General features: G+C 40.0%; 1 protein-coding gene across 5 annotated transcripts in view; it reads right to left on the bottom strand.

The window, feature by feature from the left end:
• Window positions 1–18,984, bottom strand: part of palld (palladin, cytoskeletal associated protein) — a 68,972-nt gene extending 49,988 nt beyond the window's left edge. For all 5 annotated transcript variants that reach the window (XM_005732330.1, XM_005732332.1, XM_005732333.1 and 2 more), the window contains exons 1-2: window positions 18,777–18,984; window positions 15,747–16,739 (exon numbers count right to left, since the gene is read on the bottom strand). In XM_005732330.1, coding sequence (XP_005732387.1) covers window positions 15,747–16,738 — 992 coding nt within the window. In that variant the 5' untranslated portion in view covers window position 16,739; window positions 18,777–18,984. The remainder of the gene's footprint in view (window positions 1–15,746; window positions 16,740–18,776) is intronic.
• Window positions 18,985–20,305: the final 1,321 nt, after the last annotated feature.

Genomic DNA, 20,305 nt, shown 5'->3' with positions numbered 1-20,305 from the left:
AGTGACAAATGTGTGAGAATGAGGCATGTTGTATAAAGTAAATAAAAGTAAATCAAATGTACTGATCATGTAAATACTTATGTGAGGCCATAACTTGTGAAATATTTATTCGGTTTATTGTTGGAGGGCTATTTTCAAGTAGTCAAAAAAAGTGTTTGTATATAATTGAAGCTGCGAAGGCAATAATTTTAAATGACATTCAGATTTGTTAAAGGATTTCTCAGAAACTCCGTGTTTATGCTTTAGTCAAAGCCAAAGTAAATGATCATCTTCTATCTTGCAGCCTTTTTGTTTGAGTATTGTCATCTGGACTACAAAATAAGCACAACAGCTCAGTTTAAACGTTTTCCTGCGTGACTGAAGAACATGCATGTCTTGGTTAAAGATGATACATGGAGAAACCGAGCTTTACAAAGAAGCAAAAGGCCTCCATTGATGGAGCCTGGTTAATGATGGCACAGCATCAGGGGTCAAAGTTCACCGGAATATTCCAGCTAGAAGACAGCTGCAGTTGACAGTCAAAGCTCTGACCGGATGAAACTAATGATATTTTTCTCCAAGGAATTTTAACCAAGTCCATTAACTGGCATTGTCCACTGCAAGAGAGCAGAACTCAGTTTGGCTGTGCCAAGCAGGCAAATGGTTCAGTCTGAATCATCATTGTGAAATTCATACTGTGGGTAGCAGAAATAATAGATACTGAATGCTAACTGCATTTGTCAGTGCAGTAATTAATTGTTATAGTGACTGACGCGTGTGTCTGTTTGTGCGTGTTTACACATTCAGCTGAAATAGTGACGGACATTTGCAGCAGCTGAGCTACAAATGCACACACCTCAGCACTCAGGGGGATACCCCCCACACCACCCCACACACACCCACACACATACTAACACATATTCCATCTAATTCTTTAAAGTGAGTAGCATCCCTAGAAAAAAATATGGATTTATATACATATGAATGAACTTATTCATTCATTCACAAACAAAATCCGCAGTTTATCATGTGTTGTTTCAGAAAGCTACATTACTATTTTATTCAGTAAAAAGTTAGAAGTGTTCGTTTAAAAAACCCAAATTCTGATGAGTCTGTTACCCTTATTACAGTGATGTTCAATGAGGCTGAAGATCAAATCAAAGAAATTCATCACACAAGCTTGACTTCCATTTAATTGTAGCGACAGATGGCATCAAGGTTGTTTTTCAGACTTACCTGAGCTGCTGTGCTGTTCCCAGTTAGATAAATCAAACTTACACAGATTCCCTTGATCTTGAAGTTTTCACACAGTGCTTCTCCTCCTGACAGCGTGACACACACTGACACTCTCACACCAGGACAGCCACTCTGAGTCACGCAGTCATACAGACACACACACACAACACTCGGGCTGAGCGGACGGCTGAGAGGGAGGGAGCAGCCCAGGCTGCCAAATTCCACACAAGACAGAAGAGCAGAAAAAATACATTTAAGACTCATTTAAAACACAAAAACTGCTTCACAGTTGGCCACATTGAATTCATTCATATAATTCCAGTGGTTGGTTGAAATGTCTCCATGTTTTTGTGTTCTCTACACCAAGGATAAATCCTACCCAAACCAATCAAACTCTCTGCCACTCTAAAGCCTTCAAAGCTGGATGCAGGTAAACTTCCTCTGATGAGAAACATTTTGTGGCCTAAAAGGATTTTAACAAGTAAACCCAGTCTTTTTTTGTTGTGTATTTCTGGACTCTGTCACCCAAACAAAGAGCAAAACTTCTGCTCCTATACAGATCCCGGCCACAGTCTGCTGACCATCAAAAACACCACAGAGAGCACTGGGTTTAAGCCAAATGACCCTGCCACCATGGAAACCTCTGGGCCTCTGATCTGTGACTGCAGGAAGAGGGATATCATCAAAATAAAAGATGACAGTGCTGCAATACACACTACAGTGTGCCCCAAAAAGAGAGGACACTAACTATACTGACCATTACTTAATAAATCCCACATGCCAGAACTAAGTAGGCCACTTAAAAAGCCTTGTTAGGCCTGAACAAAAATAACTTGGATAAGTGAGGATCCAAATAGACCACTTTGAGTTGGCATCACCTGGCAAGTACAAGACAGATGGCTGTGGCTACTGCAAGCAGTGTGGGTACGTCATGATTTGTACACACCCATGCCGACACATACACACAATGAGACCATAATAATCTCAAATGCTCCTAGCTTCAAATTCACCTAGTTTAGCAAACATAAATGTGGTACTGGTGGTTTGTTTAGAGTCAGCAGATTTATGTCTGATGCACTATCCACGGCAGAATGAAAGGGTGCGGTGTGCTTCGCTCTCTGCGGGGGCTCCACTCAGGCTTCAAGGCAGGCTGAACTTGTGATATTTTGGTCGCTGCCAGAAAGAGCCTACCAGTAGGACGTGGCAGGTGGGCTTGTTTGTGGTGCTTGTTACGAAGATGGTCTGCTCCTTACATGTTTACATATGAAATTTTACCGGATTACATGCAAATATACAATGAAAAGAACCTTGCCGGGAGACTGCATATATATAAATATATCTTATCAACATTATAGTATCAGTATTTTCATATTGGAAATGTTTTCTTGTGGTTTATAGCGTTAGAAAAGCAAGACAGAGGACTAGAGCCTTTAGCTGTCAGGCTCCTCGGTTTGGGTTTACAACAGTCACCCTCTCTGTACTTATGGGAACATACTAGCAACCACAGTAAAGATTCACACTTATATAACTGGACAAGAGGGGAAAAAGCTTTTTAAATTACATTTTGTGACAAAATTGCCTAAGTTTTAAAACTGTTTTTATTAGACTTGAGAGATACTAATCTGAACATTTTATGGCCCAGTAACTACTGCAACTAAAGATATCAATTTCTCACCATTCATTTAGACAGGGGTTCCAAAATAACTGCCCAAACTCAATCCAAAATAGCTGCCAGTTTACAAAAGTTGCTTCTGGAAAGACTGTGCTAATGGCTAGGGCTGGATTTGGTGACTCAAAACCATCTCCTAGTTGGCTGCTATAGACACAGGTAGCTTTATCTAACCCTTAACTTAAAGCAAATGGTGTTTTTCCAAGGTTTTTTGATTAATGTAGAAAATAAACCTTTAAGGGGAAAAAAAGCTTATGACATAGATTTTTTATAAATTAATATAACTTTCACAAACAGATTTAGCTACTTGTTAACAAATGACTTCGCGGGTAATGGCTTCAAAATTCAGAGTGGGATATCACTGGGTTATAAAGTGTAAAAAAAACCTCTAACCAAAAACCCATTAAGAAGAAACGCTGACTGCTTAACTAACGGTTTAACTTTTATCACTTTCAACAGCAAAGATGAGACATTAAGGAACTAAAAGCTCAAAAAAGTATCTTAGGACTCATTCCTGATCTACTCTCGTCTGGTAGAAGACCTCCCATGATGCACTGAGCATCTCCATCCTGCATTCCTCTCTTTTACTCACCATGGATTTATATGCAGGAATTCCACATCATTAGTTTTTTGTCATTTCTCTCTCCTAGTCTGTCCGACCCTTCGTGCTCCAAGTTGTTTTTTTCCTCGCTCATTGGTATCACTGAGCTTCGCTCTATGACGTTGTAGCATCTTTACAGTACCTTGAGGTAACAGTTACTGTGATTTGGCATTATATAAGTAAAACTGAAAGAACTGAATGTCCTGTCCCTCTTGCACAACCTGTCATTATGTGGTTTGTGAAGGAACTTGTTCTAATTTGTAGTGATAAAACCTGAAAAGCACTGTTCTTCCCCCTAAGTGACTATAAAACCTGGGTTAATGAGAAGACCAGGTTTTACAGTCTCTGGATGTTCCCATTAATTACTAGGTATCTGACAATAGCCCTCGCAGACCCACTGCTATTGTCTTACTGTATAGATGGCAAGAAATTTGCAAAATTAAGTCAACAACATAGCAGGCTGTATTCATAAACATCATATTATAAATCTCACATTATAAACATACAAACACAGGTTAACAAAGACACAAGGAAAAGCTTCCACACAAATCAGGAAATGTTCAATAATTTCCCATTCCTACCACAAACAACCAAACATGCGTATGTATTAAATCAGAGACTCACTTACACATTACGTCCTGTTTAAAAAGGTCTTGAAAGGGTCAGCTGACATCACAAAAATGGAGGCCATGCTGCCATGGCAACTCCTGTTTTTGCTCCAAGGAGACCAAATGACACTAACAAAAACAGAGGCTATGTCCTCTCATGATGTCATACTGTGATTGCAATAAATCGTCCAAACTTTCAAATAAATCCAGTATGAAAACCAACAAAAGTTACTTTCACAAGAGCCTAAAAATTAAACATATCAGCCATAAAAAATAAATGAGTACACATAATGTTGCCTGTACTTACAGGAAGTGGATCAGATGTCTAATTGGCCAGTTGTTATTGAGGTTACATATGTTTATGGCTTTTTCACATTTTTTTCTAAAACTAGTTATGGGTTAAAGTTACATTAATTGCGACTGGTGCGGTTCTGGAATTAAGGAAGTTAAGCAAAGTCTTTTCTCATGCGTTGACACCTATGGGAGTGCTTCTGTTAGTGCCTGTGCCATACTAAATTTCATTGATTTACAGAAGTTCTTTCATAACCGCAACTACTTATCTCCAACATCTGAGTAATTTCCGTTGAAGGCAAACCACGTAGTAGCTTGTGTCAGCACTAATTTTGGTATGTATCACATATTTCTGGGAACAACCATTAGATATAGTTAATACCATATTCAAAGTACACTGAGCAGATGTGTTGTCATAAGTGTGGTTAAACAATGAGTCACCTACTGCAGTAGTTAAATCTTTTTTATCTAATGCCCCCACAGCAGCACTGTGAGATGGGCTGTAGAAAGTATAAGATGGATGTAGTCTGAAAAGTGGAGCTAGTGTGGAAGTGCATTAAACCCGCATTGTTTTTAATAGCCAGCGGGAGGCATTTTAAAATTGTATAGAAGCCCTCAGCTCACTTTCTCTATGACCTCAGTAAACACTTTCTGTTTATGAGTTTATGGGCTTAGTTGTTAAAATCAGATCATATTGAATAAAACGTAAAGTTTATTTTGCAAATTATGGCTCCACTTAGTTTCCAGAAAGACAAAAAGGCAATGGTGCTGGTTTCCAAATCAAATCCAACCCTCACTTGTCACTTCTTTTTTAAAACACCAAGGTGGCAATGGACTCTGATAACCAGCGAGTGACATGATTCTGGTTACTGCCAGCTTTTAAATTCAGTCTATAATATGGGCCTAGGAACCCCTTTGGGAACACAACCTTTCAAGTTAAAATATACATGTTTGAATTAATGTTAAGTTAGATTAAGACTGTTGCCATTAATCAGTCAATTATGGTTAGGCCCCAGTCACACAGGGCTAAAGACTGACTAGTAACCCCTTGGCAACCTTCAGTTGCTAGGGGAAAATATATAATTTTTATTGTTATTTCTATGGTTGCTAACAAATTGCCAAAAACCACCAAAAAACTGCCAACTACTCACTAACAGCCCTTTTCCTTGGACTTGGCTTTCAAAGAAGCGCACCCACAGCTGATGGGCCTTTTCTTGACCCAGTCTGCGGCAGCAGATCGTGTGGAGCGGAGAGTGAGGACCCAAAAGCTGACATTTGGGGGCAAAACTGGGTTTTAACAAAAAGCAGGCTGTTTATTAAGGCTGCATGAAAGCAAAGGGAGACTAAGGTAGTGGTAACTAAACTGGGCAAAACTAACACTAAGAACATGGAGGGAGAACTGACAAAGGAAGGAGGAAGACCGGGACGATGTGTACACTGAAGGATGATAAGGGAAGTGGAAACACATGGGAACACAACAAGAATGAATTAGACATAACGAGACGGGTAGCAAAACTGAACACGCTGAACACAGGATGGGAGACTGTCAAAATAAGACAGGAAGTACAAACACTGAGACCACGGCAAAGACCTGTGAACTTGACACAAGGAGGAACAAGGGAACAGGTAAGGGAGATGAAATACAGACAGAGGAAGCGTGAGGGAAAGAGGAACACACACAGAGAGGGAGAGGGAGCAAGAGACAAGATGGGCTGGGGAGACTAGGGAGCCCCTAAAGACAGAACACAGAGATAAAGACTAAGACAGATGGGATAAACTTAAGCATGCATAGTTCAAACCTATTTTGTATGGCTATGTATCAAAATGGCTATGCTCATCTTTTATACTTTCTATAACTTTAACCCAGAGTTTGCAAATCTTTTTTGGAATTTTAATTACTTGTTTCAACTTTTTATTCTGACAAAAACATGTATTAGACTTACAAGTATCTAACAGTTTCAAACATTTTAATATAGCTTTTTAAGCTCCTTAAACATACTTGTTTCAAGTAATTTCAAGATTTTTTTCTTTATTTTTAATTATTGTCTTCTTACATATTTATTTATTTTGGGTGTCTGTTTTTTTCCTCTAACTATTAATTTTATTTATTTTTTTACTTGTTTATGTCAACTGAATTGATTTTTTTTTTTTTTATTAATTGATGGAATTTGTCCACGTACCCCCCTGGCTTTTTTGAAAATATGCCCTACGATACTGGTTGGGGGTCACTGACTGACTGTACAGTCTCATCTTTCACAAGAGTAACTCATAAAGTAAACCTCTGACCATCTGTAGACCAACTCGAGTAAATATACAAGAAATAATAAACAAATGATTCCTTTTTTACCACTCAGCCATGACCATGCAACAAAATTACAAACATACAAAAACATCTGCTTCCGTGACAAATCACCTTAGTATCACCATGAATATTTACAGCTCGAAAGCAAATTCTTAGCCACCCTGAGACACTCTGTGAGGGTGGGAGTATGAGGAAAGCTGATAAGATATTTCACAAACTGGATGCACATGAGTCAGAAGTGAAACACCCTGCAATTCTGCTGTGTTGAAAACTGAAAAAGAGTAGAAGATATTTGCCGGCGGAGCCAGTGGCTGAAGTTTTTGTCGACATGGTTTGAATGAACTCTGTAACCTTCTCTCCTTCCGACAAATTTATAGACTTAAATTTGAGCTCACATCAGTTGCACCGAGAGCCCGACATTAAACATCTTCCTCTTTTCCACCTCCCCTTTCCCTTGATATGAAACCAAATCCTGCAGACCCCCCGCTACAAGTGTCGCCCCCTATGATATCAATCTCAGGCTTAAACTGAAAAGGGTGGAGAGGCAGGGATATTTTATTCAAGTCACAGGAAAAAAACAAACACAGAGAGACGAAGGAACGAAGATGCATATCTTGAGTTTCTGTGTAAGACAGTTTAACCTTCGCACAGCTGTTATCCTGTCACATGTACATGGGAAGGAAGACTTGAGCTTGTTTTTATGAGTCCCATTTGACCTCGTCTGCTCGTAAAACAGCCATCCCTGTGCAGACTGTTTTTCGCACAATACACTGCCAAGTGGACAGTACATGTACGCACATTTTACAGTTTAAAGTACCAGCAGAGTCTGCTGCTATATCTGTACACATAATAACACTTTAGATGCACAAACTCTTATAAAAGCACGCACTAAATTCCACCACTTCAATATTGTCGGCGATCCATAATTGAATCGGGCTCAACTTCAAACGCAGCTCTTTGGCAGCCACACAGGAATCCAACATCCAGGAAAAATAACAGCCTAAAATATCTCATCAAAAGGCAGATTACTATAAGCTGAATCTAATGGCCATGCCTTATCAAGCATGATGAATAGCTGCGAGTCATTTAACAGGTGAACAGAGGAATGCAACCCGCTGCTTACTGTTCCACAGTCCAGCTGTGGAACAGACCCCGAGGCCCGGATGACTCAGAACTACAAATCTTACCTGAGAGCATAGACGCAGACAGCACCTAAGTGTCTAAGCAGAAAATGAAGTCCTTGTTACCGTCAGCAGACCTTCAGACCTGTCCCAAACGTGTGCTGTCAGTTTTGTTATATTATAGCGCAGAAGGAATTTTAAAGAATCAGAGGCTTAGTCTGAGTCTTCGTGTGTCACTGTCTATCGTAGACTTGATGGACTTGGTTAACGCTCATGGTAAGTGGATGCATGTTTAAAATGAGGTCAAGAGGCCTGCTAACATTAGAGGAGGAATAGAAGCTTCGGTACAGAGTTTAGATTTATGGAGTGTCCTCTGCCCATCCTCCTGCTGAACTTGTCTTGGATTACCATCCTCCTGCCGTGCATGACTGCTGCCTTTGTCCACAACAGACATGCTTCATATTAAATCTGGTATTCCACTTCTTCAACTGTCACTGATCCGCTTATATAACTCCCTACAAATCTCACTCCACTCTCTTCGCATGTCTCATTTAACCCTTTATGCAGTCATAGTTATTTTGGTGGTGATTTATTGACACTATTTAGGTTGCCCACATAATTGAAGTTATTTTTTACAGTAAATCATTCTATCAAATGATTTTTCATGGTATTTAAAGATTCACCTACAGTGGCGCGGCTGCCCCTCTGTTGGTCTTCCTTGGTCTCTTGTGTTCTGGGGACCTCCGGATGTCTGGAGTTTTGATCTCCTCCATACCTGCTTCATACCCTGGAGGACGGGGCTGTGGCCCCCCCACACTCCCTAGCAGATCGTTACATGGAGAAACCTTTGGAATACAAGCGCGCTGATCCACACAGGTATGCACACAGGTGTTCACTGCTCGTAGACCCAAATTACACCTTTCTTGGCTGCTACTTCGAAGCACATCTGTCCTGCGTGCTGCACAACAACATTGAATATTTAGTATTTACTGCTGTTTACACTTAGCTAGATTAATGCGATGGTGTTGTGTTTAGTATGTTGCTTTGCTTTTTTTTTTGTCTTTTTTTTGCTTGTTTTCTATTCTTCTCTCAACAGGTGATCCAGGAGATTTTTATTTTTTTTCTCCCCCCTTTCTCACTGTCCCTCTCCCCTTCTGTTTTTCCTTTCTTTCCTCTTTCTTTCTCCCTTTTCTATCCCTCACTCATGTCTGTCCCGTCTGTAACATCTGAAAATAAAATATAATAAATAATAAAAACAAAGATCGACCAAATGGACCAATACGGCAATGCCACGATGATCCATTTGGCAAAGTAAATCCATTGGGTATCCTTGTTGGTCTTCAGACAACAATTCTGATGGCTAAAGAACCAAATGGGACAGGGGAAAAAAAAAAAGATTCACCTACAAAGCATAAAATGTGATTTCAACATGATGCTGAAAGTGAGCCCAGAATCCTCCTAGCCTTGTTTATGCTTTATGCACCAAACTAAGATTATTAGATGTTTAACTTTTTGGGTTAAAAGTTAGATGTTTACCACCCCTATTCCACTGACTCAGGTTCAGATTTGTGGTCAGTCTAGAACCGGTTGAACATGGCTGTGTTCTCTAAATGGACAGAACTTAACTAACCCAACCACCAGCAGAAAGCTGAAGTGAATGTATGCATAATGTTACCATTGATAAAACCAAGAGATAATTGCCTCTATAAGTATTTGCACCGCTGTGCTAATGTACTCAATGCAATACTTTTGTGAATTAAAGCTGAAACTCTGCACTTCAGTCACATTCTGATTCAGTCACTAATTCTAAAATCCACTGTGATGGAGTACAGATGCTTAAAAACAACTGCTTAGATGCTGAGAAACTTAAAAACAACTACCATTGTGCAAATTCTTATGGAATTAACTGTGTATTAAAAACACATGTTACAAGCAAGACAGACCTGGTATGTGTCAATGACTCAAGCAAGCATCTATAACTGGATTAAAAAGATATCTGTGAATTTCACGACTATTTGTCACAAGCAGTCGAAGTCAGGAGCCTCCTAAACTCAGAAAAAGTCTCACCTTGTTGTGTGAAATCTCACACTCTGTCTCTAAGCCAGTTGAGGGCCAGAGGTACCGTCTAAGCGTGAATACTGCTGACGTCCATCAGAATTGTTTTACTTCTGTTATTTCAACAAGTTCATGTACATAATCTGTATTAGCCCAGATTTGAAAATGGAAGAATTAGTGGAAAAAGGTGTGTATATAGTCTTCTATGTCGGTGATATAGATTACACGAAAGCTGCTTTGTCTATTTATGGTTGCAACACAAAACTCTCTGGCAGTCTGCACTGGAAAAGCTCAAATGTTCTTGGGTCTTGAATACATCTTTGCACACATATAACGCATAGTCATGAACACAGTTCAGTTGTCAGTATGGTGAGAACAGAATAATGCGTCAAACTGACGATCTCACATCAACTTGCAAGATCTCCATTCAGAAAAGGTAAAGTCCCACCTTCCTAAATGTTTTCATGTTCCAGGAATGTTGCCGTAAAATAGTTCCCGTATCGTATTAAGTTAGAGCCTTACACCCACTCCAGGTTCTCTCATTATTTGGAGTTTAAATATGAATGACATCATGCTCTCCAAATGTTTTCTTAAAAAAGCGCAGGTATAAAAATACCAGTGCTTTTCCCTTTCCACTCCTCCTGCAGAGATCAAATGAGTCCACGAGGGAGAATTTAAAGTTATGGCTTTCCAGAAACAGGCCAAACAGTCAGCATTACAGCGGGACTACGTCATGAGTCAGCAGTGGGTCACCTGCTATGACCTCATTGCCAAGTCTGTTCCACAAAACATGGGAGGAAGGGCTACTGTAGCTGTTTGCTGGTATGATAACTACTTCTACAACAAGTAGCTGGTATCCCAGCTTGAATCTTTCATGTATGGCTGCCAGAAAGTGTAAGAAATTCAAGAAAATGATGATGACCACCTTTTTCTTAACATGTAATAGTGCAGTCATTGTCCCGTTTTGTCACAAATGCTAAATTTAAATACCTGGGGGTGAGGGGGACAAAAGACAAACTGTGGAAGAGAGATTAATAATGCCAGAGTTAAATAATAAAGTAACTTTTTGTACTTCTACTTCTACGGTTACAGAGTTTGCAAATTTAAGTAACCAAAATATATTGAGGATGACACAGGAAACACAAGCATGTCAAACATCACAAATCCGAAACCAGTAATTTATATTTTAACACAGCTCACATATAACCTGACAGTGCAAACAAACCACCAGGGTGATTGTGGCTCAAGAATTGGGCGTTCGCCTTGTAATCAGAAGGTTGCCGGTTCGAGCCCCGGCTTGCACAGTCCCGTGCGTTGTGTCCTTGGGCAAGACACTTCACCTACTGCCTACTTGTGTTGGCCAGAAGGGCCGATGGTGTGATATGGCAGCCTCGCTTCTGTCAGTCTGCCCCAGGGCAGCTGTAGCTACAACTGTAGCTTGCCTCCACCAGTGTGTGAATGGGTGGATGACTGGGTGTGTAAAGCGCTTTGGGGTCCCTAGGGGGGACTAGTAAAAGCGCTATACAAATATAGGCCATTTACCATTAATAAAAAGAAAAATAACTACAATGAAAAATACTTTGCGGAATATTTTTTTAATGTGAAAAGGTAACAGGAAGTAGAAAGAAGGCAACACCTTGTGTTTGTCAATTTTGGCTGTGGGAGAATATACATTTTTTTATCAAGAGGTTTGGTTCCTGAACTTCACTGAAACATGACTATTTAAAAAGCGACTATCACAAAGATTGACTGAATCACAATTATATATGACTGAAAATAAAGCGACACATAGTAGGTCAACTTTCATAGATGCTTTTGTGAGTATTTGGCCTTTTATGCCTTGACAACAAATTCCACCATCATTCAATAAAGTTTTGCCTCTTCTTGACGTTGGAGTCTCTTCTTGATGCTGCCTAGTGTAGATGTCTTAGCCAAATTCTTCCACAGCCTCTCAGCTTCCAAAAGTTTCCCCTGCGGTTTTGTGTATTTGGCTGAAACCAAGACGCCAGGGCTGGTCTCTACCCTCACATCTCTCCTCATTCAGCTCCAAGTGAAGTTTTGAAGTGCCTTGTTTGCACAGCATGCAGTTAGAGTAATGACATGAAAGAGCAACAAGGCACGACACAATGGGAGATGGATTTTCTCTGTCACTTTTATAGTACACTGAAATAGCGAGACATCAGTTAGCAGCCACCTGCGGCGTGTTGGATGTTTCACACAATGAGACCTCACACTATCAATTTAGTGTTGAAATGCCCTCTTTAATAACACACAGGGGGCTTGGACAGACTGAATACATTGCCTAATTCTTCATGCCAAGAGCCAATCTAAACCCCCCCAAAACAGAGACTTGAACAAGCCAAAATGACCTCACACTGAAAAAATGTGCAGGTTCGCATGGATGTAACTAACATGCACACAAATACTAGAAATGCATCATTAAAAGCTGGGCATTACATAAAACACTGTGAGTGAGGAGACTGAGGGCATGCTGAAGAATACCAGACACTCAGCACCGTAAGATTCTCTGACCGAGACGAATTGTGGTTGACCACAAAAGACCGCGCCCAGAAACCAGGAATGCCTTCCAAAATGCTGGCATCAGCACATCCAGCACCAACTCATTAGCCTGAGAGAACGCGGAGGTGAAGAGGTGCATCACCTGCTCGAATTGGCAATTGCATCAAAGGCACTGCCTGTGGGAAATGAACACTAAGTAGAAACGAGGCATTTGAATTCAACCTTTCAGGAATCTTTTTTTTTTAAACCTGTGCAACTATGCAACAGTAACCAAACATCAAAGAAATGCCTTGCAATACATTAAAAAAATCATAGGTTTCATGAAAAAACTTTTCCTTTTTACTCTTTAACTCAGACGAGCAACAGTCTTTAGAGGCCATATAGTTCCATATGTTCATCACATATAACTAGACTTGCAGCACAAAAATCTTTGTCTTTGCAGTTTCACCTTTTAAGCAGCTGCTTTCACACTTACAGATGAAGCTGCATGTCTGTTTTGAATGGTAAACAACTTGCTGCCATCTAGTGTTCACATTCAGTATCCAACACAGGAAGTGATAGCCCTTGTGCATCGATTATACTGACTGCTTCTCACTTCAAGAGCAAAAAATCAGTAAGAAAACCTGCTGCTAGGATCTGCACTCACCTGCAGAATTTTCCAACTTATTACGTCACAACAACAACTCAGTTTGTTTTCTACGGCACAAATATCATAATCTTTCTGTAATGTTACAGTGGAAAGGTAAGAGTGAAATAAGTGTGTTGTTTTCAACTCTTCTCAGCTTTATGTTTGTTGTATTTGTTATATAATGGAGCTACCGCCGGTGTGTCTGGACTCTCCTGTTTCCCTACACACTACCTTCATATTTCCCAAAAAGGTGTTAGGAGATGTAGAGTCTGGTGACTGAAAATGCCTAGTCATTGCATTGCCTGCATTCCAGTGCCTGGCTCATGACTATTTATACAGCCGCAGAGGAGGCCCCCCATATCCTACTGGGGAGATTCATATCTTGAGCATGGGGCTTTATAGCTTCTTGTTACACAAACACCTCAAATGAAATTCCATACTCAAAAATCCCTTTAAGTTGACCTGTTATGTGTTCACTTATTTGGTATAATAAATATGCTGTTATAATACAGGATGCTCATATCAAACATGGAAAAGAGTTTGAAATAATAAGGTCAGTGTATATTTATTACAGTTTTTTTCTACTCTCTGATTTGTATGATGTCAGAGGGGATATCCATAATTTGGTCAACTCAGGCACATATTCAACCATCTGTTTATGAGATGCAGTCAATTAGAAGAAAGATGACTTAAAGGACGACAGGATAAAACAGCTTGTTTCAAACTGTTAATAAATTTTTTAAGATACAGATAAGGAAAGATAAGGCTGGAAATAACTTAAGCGGAACCACAATTGGCTCTTTAGAATCAGGGATGTCAAGCGTGTAGCCCAGGGGCCACAACTGGCCTACTGGATGGCTTTACAAAAAAACTAAAGCCATCATATTTACAAAATATGAGAGGCGAATGACTCATGCTGTATCAAATATGATGGTATTCCTGTTGCAGACGGATGGTATTTCTAGACGCCAAGTTGTCTGGATAATAAAGAAGTAGAATATTGTTGATATTTCATTCCACTTTAGATCATAACACCTTTTCATCCTTTTGTAGATCCAGTCTGATCCATACATTTTAATGCTACATATAATGAGAACATCTGAATGTGGGAAAACAGGCACTGTTGAAATACTTATTTTTCTTAACTATTTGTTTTGTAAATGGATGATTCATTAAATACGGACAATGTTTTTGCCCATTTGACCCAATAATGATCAAATATAAGTCTGACAACCCTGCTTAAATGTTTTGTCATTAAGTGAAGTTGACGTACAGTAATGCACAAGACATCCAGATTTTCAAGCTTCATGTAACCTTTGATAGCTTAATATAAGCAATAGAATGATTAAAAGAAGCACTTTGTGAAGTAAAAAATGTTTCTATCCAGTAGGTTAAAATAATCTTGAAGAAACTGTTCTAAAAATGTAAGTTTATTAGTTCAAATGTGAGAAAAGAAAAAGCTAAAGAATTAGAAGGATGTTGACGTTTCAAACAGACTGAAACTTTAATTACTTCAGGTATGTCTCTGTAGTAAACAGCAAATGTGTGGACTGAGATGTGAGAATGACTTATCCAGAAACAAGAGAGGAGTGTATTTTTAGTTTTCTGATGAACTGGTAACCAGGGGCCAGTGGTGCCGTCTCAAGAGCAATAACAGTTCATCCGGGCGTAAATTAGCAGCGTCCCTGCTTCATCTGGCACAGGTACCAAAGGACAAATGTGCTTACACAGAGTGGAAGTCCCCCCTGCTTGTCAACACATCGGCAACTCGCACCCCTCGCTCACCTTATCAGTAACAGCCAGGCCAGTGAGGCTGGATCCTGACAGTTGGTCTGTTGAGCATCACTGACACTGTGATTTAGACGACAGTTATATAGAGGTCAGTGCATTCTTGAGACATACTGATTTAACATCTTAGGGTCAAACTGTCCTTAAAGGGTTATTTTAACCAAATTACAAAGGGCATGTTTGTTATACTTGGTGCTACTGATTCAGTGGTTTGTTTCATTTTGAGTTCTCGTTCTCGGAGATTTCTACTTTTAAGATAATGAAATACAGATGATTAATCCTTTTCTTTACACTCTGCAGCAGCTGCAGCAGAGTAGCAACACAGCTAAACTAATCCCGTTAATTGTTTTGGCATCAGCCCCAAAAATCCAGGATCAGTCAGTTTGCTATATAATTATATAGTACAGCAAATTAAACCAAGAAAACATAATGTTTGGGTAAGTGACCAGATAAGTACCAAGGCAGTACACAGACTTCATACAACAGTTTTTACAAGGTAACAACTCGAGGTTATAAAATGTCCAGAAAAACAAACCAGCTTTAATTCTGCTGGGTTTTCTACAGCTAAGGACAACTTCTAGTTTCTTTAGTCTCACCAGCCAACTTTGAAGGAATAGACTTAAAATACAAATTATTGTCAACCGCAAGCAACTAAAAAAGAAGACAGTTCTTTTGAATCCTTGTCCTTATTCAGAAGTGCCTCAGTCCTTATTCAGTTAATGGGTAGTCAATACAACTAAAATCTACTTTTAAAAAGAGAGCTGGCTTAATAAATCTTAGTCTAATAGACACAAGTGGATCTTTTTTTTTCATGGCACTAAACTTGAAAATCTATGAATTAAAAATCTCCATAAAATTAGGGAACCAAATACAATAATTATATACAAAATAGCAGGTACCCTTCATATGCAACCTGCACAATAAAATCCGGCTGACATCCAAACCTACCTGACCAACGGCAGGGGATTTCCTCTGACTCTGCACTCCAGACGAATGGGCCTCCCTTCTGCCACCTCCTGACTCTTCAGCTTCTGAAGAAAGTGAGGAGGTGACAGGGGTCCGTATACTGTTGGAGCTTCAGAGTTTTGGTACCTTGAAGAAGCTGCCACTCCTGCTGGGACACCAGGCTGAGTGCCCGTGTCTGATTGGCTGTACTGTGCTTCCTCTTGTTGCCCAGGAGATAAAGACGGACCAGAGGCTGATCCCTGAGGGACCGGCCGCTGGCTTCTTGGAGTCAGATAGCCACTATCAGGAGAGGAGGAATCCTCCTCCATCCTTGCCTCTGAATGAGCAGGACCTTTAAAGATTGATGAGAGCTCCTCGATAAATGTGGCAGCTCTGCTGCAGAACTCTGTGGCTGAAGCCACTCGATCATTCAGCTCCAGGCTTTCATGAACCAGCCTGGGTTTATCCTGCTTATATACTGGTTGGATCGGTTTGTGACGTACAGCCTTCTCAACACAGGATGGAGCCTCACTGGACACATGTACAGGCTTACTGAGGGGGGCATTCTGGCTGGAGGAAACATTAACTGCTGCATTATCATCTGAGTTGGGGAATTTGGTCTGATGCTGCAGGTTTGGGCTTGAAGTGAGGTTTTCACTAGTTTGTGAGGGCACAGAAAGGGAGGGGACAGATTGGAGAGCCTGCTCCACTTCTGTTGGATTAGAGGGATCTGGATCTTCAGATTCGCATGTATCATTAAAGGCCTCCCGGGCCAGGTCCAGGCTACGATTAATCTCTTCAGCACTTAAGAAGGCGGTAAGATCCGGAAAGTCTCCATCTCCAGAATCCAGTTCTGTCACTGAGTCCAAGTAGAGTTCCCCATCAGAGGATGCCTCAGAAAATATGCCCCCATCACCCTCCAAAGTCGCGCCTGGTGGCGGGTCCTTTAGCAGCAGTGAGATGGGGAGTGGCTGATTCCAACTCCCGTCCTGCATCCTGAAATACACAGCAAATGTCATAACCAGCCATTTATACATGTTTACACAGCAGACAGTGCAGTTTGTAATCATCTGTAAAAAAAAAAAAAGAAAAGAAAAAGGAAATGACAAGCTCACAGAAGAGAAGACAGCTTAGAAAATAGACTTTACTATGCTGTATCATTTGCTCACGCAGACATAGCAGGCAGCATGAGTCAAGCTGGTGTTGTTTGGACACAGTTGGTGGGTATTAGCAAAGGCCTTTACTGAAGTCATAGTGAGCGTGACTGAGATTTTTCACTCACCCCGCTCCTGTCAGGACATTTTATCCTGGGCCCCTGTTCTGTGTTATACTTTCCTCACACATGTTCCTTTGCCCCTCCACAGAGACTGCGATTGTCTTACATCTGTTAGGGCTGAAATACCTTTTATATTTGTTTTAAAACTTGTTCATATAATAGATATAAATACTAATATGAATATTCTTTTTATGAACACCAAGAGCTCATAAACCAGAAAAATGTCTGCCCTTCTAAAAGAAAAGGTGAATTTAAAAATAATTTTTGTGGATACACTGATTCTTTCGACATTGATGTAAACATTGTTTGGGAGTTTAAGTAACAGTAGCATCAGTCCAATGATGGTATGCCAAAGAGCGATCAATAACATAAATGCATTTCCTGCTTATCCAAGGGTTGTGGGAATATTGGAGCCTATCCCAGCTGTCATGAGGTGAGAGTTGACAAATTCGTAAAATCGAGAGCTCATTCATATCCATGTCTATGACCAATTTAGAAACACCAATTACCCTCCACCTAAAAAATATGGTGCAGGTATGATATGCAAACTCCACAATGAAAGGTCGCAAAGTTCCATTAAGTTCAAACCATCATCCTTCTTACTGTGAGGTGACATTTCTACACATGCCACTACCATATTGCCATCATATGCTAAAACTATGAATGGATTAATGAAGGTGTTGATGTTAAAAATCTAATTTGCTAGAATGTCAGTTAAACAGAATTGTAGAGCATTTTTATCCACTGACCCTCACCCCATCCCATATTATGATGATTTTTGGAATAGAAAAAGAAAAACAAAGGCTATCACATGAGACCATGTGATAGCCTTTGTAACTTTAACTTCCTATTATGCTTGTAAGAAGGTAAAATGCATACAAATTACTGTAAATACAGTCTATTTGTCGCCAGTCTACTCCAACTTCTCCATATTGTGCCAGAATACGTGATTTTTTTCATATGATGCTTCTTTATATGTGAGTTTGCTCTAGTCAAAACTGGAGCTTACTGGCGTCTATTCATGTGAATGGACAATGGATCACTTTCACATGTAGTTTAAAAGAGGAGTATATGATATATATATATATATGATCAGCTCTGATCTCTATGGCGACATCAAACCTAGATGTATGTATGCATATTGTAAAACTGTTGATATAGTTACATATAAGACGCTGTGTAACACTCAGGGCCTCATGGCGTCCTGAAGACCAGCTGTTGTTATTTTTAATCCCCTGGGCTATGTTTCACAGCAACACTGCAACCCCACACACCCCAAGCATGGGGGAGAGGTTGCTACCTTTAAACACACACAGGTATAGCTGCACTTGCACAAAATACACTTATGGCAAAGGACTAAACCTGGACAGTGTCCCAAAGGCAAGAGCAGCAGCAGCGCAGTGATAATTAAATATGAATAAACACTGGGTTTGGCTGACAAATGTTAATAACTGCCATTGCTGCCCAAGTTACTGCTACCTCCTTATCTTTTCTAGAGTTCATGTTTTACATTATTTTACAATCTCACAATGGTATAAATAACAGCACAAATTCTTCAGAGTGAGAGGGAATCAAAATGCTCTTAAAAACATGTCAGAGGGGATACTGTATACATGATGCTTGAATCTGACTGAGAGACTATATTTAAAAACAGCTGTACTGTTACTGTCACTGTCAGATTAAATGATTTCAGTCACACACTTGATAAATAATAAAGAAACATAAACATAAAGCACCGAAAACAGAAGAAAGCATACCTTCGGGTGTTCTGTTCGTCCTCTGTTTGCTCTCTTCTGGTTTTGTGGGTCCAGGTTTGTCTTGTTTAAGTAAGAATGAGTCGAAAAAGAAGCTTCTCTTTCCAGAAGAGCAGTCTTATTGGTCAGGCAGGCAGCAGGATCTCTCGGGTTCAGGGTCCAATAGCGTACTGCCTCTGCAGTGGCCTGCTGTCCCATCTGTCCCGGTCCCTAACTGCTCACTGTGTGGGGCTATATTTGGCCCCTGGCTCAGGTTTCACAGCCAGAATACTGGCACGAAGAGATAGTGTTGAGGTAGTCCAGGGGAACAGGAGGCGGCGGTGACATTTTTATACTGAACCAGTATTTGTTAATTAAAAACTGTAAAGCCATGCTGTTATAATACTTCAGATTGCACACCTGCAGTGTACTCCTATAAGCCCTTACCAGTAGGTTTACAACACCAACTAATCTGTGTAGTCAAGATAAATAATATGCATCCTGCAGAGTATGTCATTCTCTATCTAGTAGAGCCATCTGACACTAAAGTGACTTGTTAGTGTTGCCTCTATGCCCAACTGAGCTGACCCACTGACCCCAGACCCTCCGCTAGCTGGTTTGCCTAGAGGCATGGCATCCTACAATGGTCCTGGGACCAACACTTGGGTCAAGCTCAGGGTTCAGCTTCAGTTTAGTCAAGGTCAGTACTGTAGACATAGCAGTAAAGGTCTAAATGCAAGTGATTGCTCCAAAATTCATCATTTAATTCCTTACATTTTAAGGGCATCAGAGAAAGATGGCAACTGCTTGTCACAGGGCTGATAGCCTCTACGGTAATGCCACCGTACATTTGACACAAGATACCGTGTCAAATGCTACAGGGTGGAGGTAAACAACATATAAGCAGATGTTGTTGCTTTTGATATATATACATATTGTTCAAAAGCAGGATGCACAGAAATATAAAACAGGAAACAATTGCGACCAACTACCTGCGTCAGAAAAATAAACAATATGAAATAAAGAGCAGCAACATTCTTACTCCTTATTTGATTGAACAAAAGAAAAACACTGTGTGGTGTTTGTGGGGTGCATCTAATTGCGTGTTTGCACCTAGCCAAACCACTGGCACTAATAATTACTTCAAAAACACAATTAACTTCACCTAGTATCTGCTTGCAACCTTGCAAGGTCCTGTAGCACACTGTTAACCTGCGCCCATGCGTATGTTTCAGTTTTCAGTTTTATTTGTCATATGCAAGTTAGCACAGGGTCAACATTGCAATGAAATGTGTCACTCAGCAGCATGGTACAGTAGAAGAAAATGTAATAAAATAAAATAAAAAAAATAAATAGAAAAATAGTAAAGAGCAAAATATTAGAGAGACGTGGTAAAAGAGAAAAGATGACTAAATATATATGTATAAATATAAATATATGTACATATGTACATATGGGTAGTAATAGTAAAATTGCAGTTATTAATTTATAGTGACTAGTGATCATTTTGTGCTTTACTGTAATGGTACACAAAGGCACCTTTTAAAAATTTA

Source organism: Pundamilia nyererei, unplaced genomic scaffold (assembly GCF_000239375.1).
Source record: "Pundamilia nyererei isolate P.nyererei 1_Seehausen unplaced genomic scaffold, PunNye1.0 scaffold00046, whole genome shotgun sequence".
In the NCBI taxonomy this organism is placed as follows: Eukaryota; Metazoa; Chordata; class Actinopteri; order Cichliformes; family Cichlidae; genus Pundamilia; species Pundamilia nyererei.
The sequence above is the reverse complement of the archived record's forward strand: the minus strand, read 5'-3'. Positions and strand labels throughout refer to the sequence as shown.